Source organism: Neovison vison, chromosome 1 (assembly GCF_020171115.1).
Source record: "Neovison vison isolate M4711 chromosome 1, ASM_NN_V1, whole genome shotgun sequence".
Taxonomy (NCBI): domain Eukaryota; kingdom Metazoa; phylum Chordata; class Mammalia; order Carnivora; family Mustelidae; genus Neogale; species Neogale vison.
The window spans coordinates 50,579,764-50,584,390 of NC_058091.1; the positions used below are offsets into that span (position 1 = coordinate 50,579,764).

Below are 4,627 nucleotides of genomic sequence, written 5' to 3' on the forward strand. Positions count from 1 at the left end.
CTGGTACCCCAACCTCCCACCCCCCCGCCACTTCAAACCCCTCAGATTGTTTTTCAGATGAACCATGAGAGACTATGGACTCTGAAAAACAATCTGAAGACAGTATTTTTGACAGTTGTGTGCAGTGATGTATCCCTATAACTTAGAACAGTGACAGGCCTGTGGTAGATACCCAATAAATAATTGTTGAAAAAAGAATGAGAGATAGAGGAAAAAGGAGAAAAAAGGGAGGAAGGAAGGAAAGAAATAGGGGAGGTGGGAGGGAGGGAGGGAATATGGAAGGATGGACAGAATATATGGAAGAAAGTTGAAAGAAAAGGAGAGGAAAGAAGAGCAGAGAGTTACACGAAGGGAGAGGATTGCTTGGGTTCCTGGAATCAATAATTCGATCTCTCTGTCACTCTCCCTAGTTGAACAAAGATCATTTTGCCCTGTTGTTTCCAGTAGCCATTATTAAGCTGTAAAAATGACCAGCCATAGGATGGAATTGATCTCATGTATGGTAGAAAGATGGAAAGAACATGAGTTCTTTCTTTTCTCCCAGCTTTACTAGGATGAAATTGACACCTATGACCGCATAAGTTTAAGGGTACAGCATAATGATTTAAGTTACATATATTGTTTTAGTTAACATATAGATACAATAAAAAAATATATTTTTTTAATTTTTGAGAACTATTTTTTCTTTTTTTTTTTTCTCGGTTCTGCGAAGACCTTTACTGGACAGCTGCCCCCGGAGCAGAGACACAGGCCCACGGGTGGAGGGCAGGGCCGTCAGGAGGGGTAAGCCTGCTGCGGGGAGCAGGGCGTGGACGCCAGACCCTCACTTCTCCAGAGGCGCGTAGTTGAGCAGCTTCCTGATCAGGTCCTTGTGCGCCAGCAGCATGCGGCGGCAGCAGTAGCGCTTCAGGCCAAGGGCGTCCAGGGCATCCCCCTCGGTATACTGGGCCTGCAGCAGCCCCAGGGAGGCCTCCCGCGTGTTGCCGATGATCTTGCCACACGTGAAGAAGCGCACCGGGATGATCATGGCGGTGGCAGCGCAGCGCCCCTGTTTTGAGAACTCTTAAGATTTATTCTCTTACAGTTTTCCTGTATAACACAGCAGTGCTGGCTATAGTCCGCCTGTTGTACACTACATACCTAATATTTATATTATAACTGAGAGTCTGTACCTTTTGACCACCTTCTTCCAATTACCCCTCCTCCACTGCTTACCGCCCCTGGTAACCACAAATCTGATCTCTCTCTCTTATTAGTTTGGTTTCTGGTTTTATTTTCCTTTAGAGTCCACATGTAAGTGAGATCATACCAATATTTGTCTTATCGTGTTTGACTTATTTCACTTAACATAATACCTTTGCTCTGGTAACCAATGGCTCATTTCCTGTGACATGAGCCTATTTCTGTTTTATCTTGTATGTTCATTTTTTCCCCTACATTTTAGTGAGATCATATGGTATTTGTCTTATTTCACTTGATATAATATCCTCTAGGTCCATCCCTGTTGGCTCAAATGGCAAGATTTCATTCTTTTTCACGACTGATAAATATACCATTGTGTATGTATACCATATCTTTATTTGTTCATTTATTGATGAACACTTCGTTTGGGCATTTAAATCTTTAATCTATTTTTCAGTCAAGTTTTACAACTGGTGGAAGATAAGTGTTTAGTTTCATTCTTTTGCATGTGAATATCCACTTTTTCCAATATCATTTGTTGAAGAGATCGACTTTTCTCCAATGAGTAGTCTTGGATTCCTTGTCAAATACTAGTTGACGCTATATGCATGGGTTTATTTCTGGACTCTCAATTCTGCTCCCTTAATGTATTTGTTGTTTTTGTTCCAGTACTGTACTGTTTTAAATACTATAGCTGTGTAAGATAGCTTGAAATCAAGAAGTGTGATATTCCCACATTTTTTTCATTCAGGTTTGCTTTGGGTATTCAGAATATTTAGTGGTTCCATATAAAAACTAGGATTTTCCCTCCTACTTCTGTTAAAAAGGGATTGCATTGAATTTTAAGATAGTTTTTGGTAATATTAACATTTTAACAATATTAATTTCTCCAACCCATAAACACAGGATACCTTTTCATTTTTTGTGTCTTCTTCAATTTCTTTCATAGTTTTGTGGTTTTCCAAGTAGAACCTTTCACCTTCTTAAGTTTGTTCTCAAGTGTTTACTGTTTTTGATGCTGTTGTAAATGGGATTATTTTCTCTATTTCTTTTTCAGATAATTCATTGTTAGTACATAAAAATGCTACTGATTTTTGTAGTTAATTTTGTATCCTGCAGCTTTATTGGATTTGTTTGATCTAATGCTAATCTAATGTTGTTAGAATTTGATCTAACAGGGTTTTTTTTGTTGTTATTGTTTTTTGTTTTTGTTTTTCCGTGGTGATGTTTTTTGGATTTTCTGTATGCAAAATAATGTCATCTGCAAATAGAGAAAATTTTACTTCTTTCTTTCCAATTCTGATACCTTTTATTTCTTTTTCTTGTCTGATTGCTCTGCTATGGACTTCCAGTACTATGTGGAATAGGAGTGCTAAGAATGAACACCCTTGTCTTGCTCTCCATCTTAAAGGAAAAAATTTCAACCTTTCATCTTTGATATGATGTTAGCTGTGGGCTTATCATAAATGACCTTTCTTATGTTGAAGTACATCCATTCTATACTTAATTTGTTAAGGGTTTTCATCATGAATATATGTTGAGTTCTGTCAAATACACTTTCTAAATATGTTTTTTAGAAACATACAATATACCAAGACCAAATCAGGAAGAAATAGTAAGTTCGAATAGACCAATTACTGGTAAGAAGATTGAATCCATAATGAAAAATCTCCTACAGAAGAAAGGTAAATTTTAATAAACATTTAAAGAAGAATTAGTGCCAACCCTTTTCAAACCCTTTCAAAAATCGAAGAGGAGGAAATGTTTTATGAGTCAGCATCACCCTGATGTCAAAAAGGACTACTACCAGAAAAACAAAAACTAGGAGGCCAATATCCCTGATTGATATAGTTGCAAAAATTCTCTATCAAATACCAGCCAAACAAATTCAAGAGGACATTAAAAGGATCATTCACTGTGATCATGTGGGATTTTTTAAATTTATTTTTTATTTTCAGCATAACAGTATTCATCATTTTTGCACCACACCCAGTGCTCCATGCAATCCGTGCCCTCTATAATACCCACCACCTGGTACCTCCCTGCCCCCCTTCAAAACCCTCAGATTGTTTTTCAAAGTCCATAGTCTCTCATGGTTCACCTCCCCTTCCAATTTCCCCCAACTCCCTTCTCCTCTCTATCTCCCCATGTCCTCCATGCTATTTGTTATGCTCATATCAGAAAAATTAGATCATGTGGGATTTATACCAAGTAGGATGGTACAACATATGCAAATCAATCAATATGATATATTATGTTAATAGAATGAAAGAAAAAATTTAAATGGTCATCTCAAGAACCTGAATTCTTGATGACACAGTTGAGCGTCTTAATTAATCAAGTCTGAAGGCAGCTCTACCTCTGAACTTAAGGATGATGCTGCAAAATATTTTATATTATCTAAGTTGAGTCGGAAGTTCCAATTTTGTAGGTGAACACTTCCTAACAGATAAAGTCTGGATTCCAGAGTCTGGGGACAGCAGACTTGGATTTAGAACCAGTCATTTTACCTGTCAGAACCTAGTATGTCACCTGTAATGAGGCTTTCTGTAATCAGTAATAATAGCAACAACATTATTATTCCTTGACACTATGTTCAAGCGTTGTGCTAATGTTACACATACTAGATCCCCTAGACTTATTAGTTAAGTGTTATTGCCAACTTGCAGATGCAAAAGTTAGAGATATTTCACAGGTACGTAGTGATTAAGGGGGTTTGTATAGAATATTAATCCTTGTCTGTTAGACTCTAGAGTTCAAACTTTATATCCCTAGACAGCATTTTCACTGGCGTCATTTTGGTCTCATCTGAAAAAGCTCCCTTTTAAAATTCACATGCCGTGTCTAGAAAAACAATGCAACATAAGTCTTTAGTTTCTCTTCACGTAATTCTCAATTCCCACCTTTTCTGGCAATGCAAGTATATGCTTAATTACTCAAAATGTCTAGTTCTGTCATTGCCTTTGGGTATTTGAATTAAAGAACAAAATAGTGCTTAAATATATATGTGCAACGTTATTGATTTGGAAAATATGATATAAAGAAAATTTCCAGAACGATAGCAGAAGCATAGATGAAGAAAACCTCAAAACCAAGCACAGTGATATAATGATCACCAGAAAATATATTTTTAAGCTCTCCATTTTCTATCTGCTATTTAAAAACTAAAAAGAATGCAGAGATTAAAAATTGTTCTCTAAAGCAAAATATGGCTGTTTAGTCTTTCTTAAAATTTAAATGTTGTCTGAATAGGTAATAACAATAAGCTGAGAATCAATTTGTTTAGGTTAATTGCTTTTAACACTCATTATTTTTATCTTGCTTATCATTACTTTGAGTCTCATTCCCTGATATATATGGATGAAGACTATATTACTACATGCTAATATTAATAAAGAATCTCTTCCAAGTAAACATTCTTACAAAAGTTCCCTTGAAACAATTT

The 4,627-nt window shown here is 36.4% G+C and overlaps 1 protein-coding gene across 1 annotated transcript; it reads right to left on the reverse strand.

Moving 5' to 3' along the window:
- Positions 1–823: 823 nt before the first annotated feature.
- Positions 824–1,027, reverse strand: LOC122898836 (DNA-directed RNA polymerases I, II, and III subunit RPABC5-like). Its single transcript, XM_044236520.1, has one exon. It carries the CDS (start codon positions 1,025–1,027, stop codon positions 824–826), a length of 204 nt encoding a protein of 67 aa, XP_044092455.1.
- Between the last annotated feature and the right edge of the window lie 3,600 nt (positions 1,028–4,627).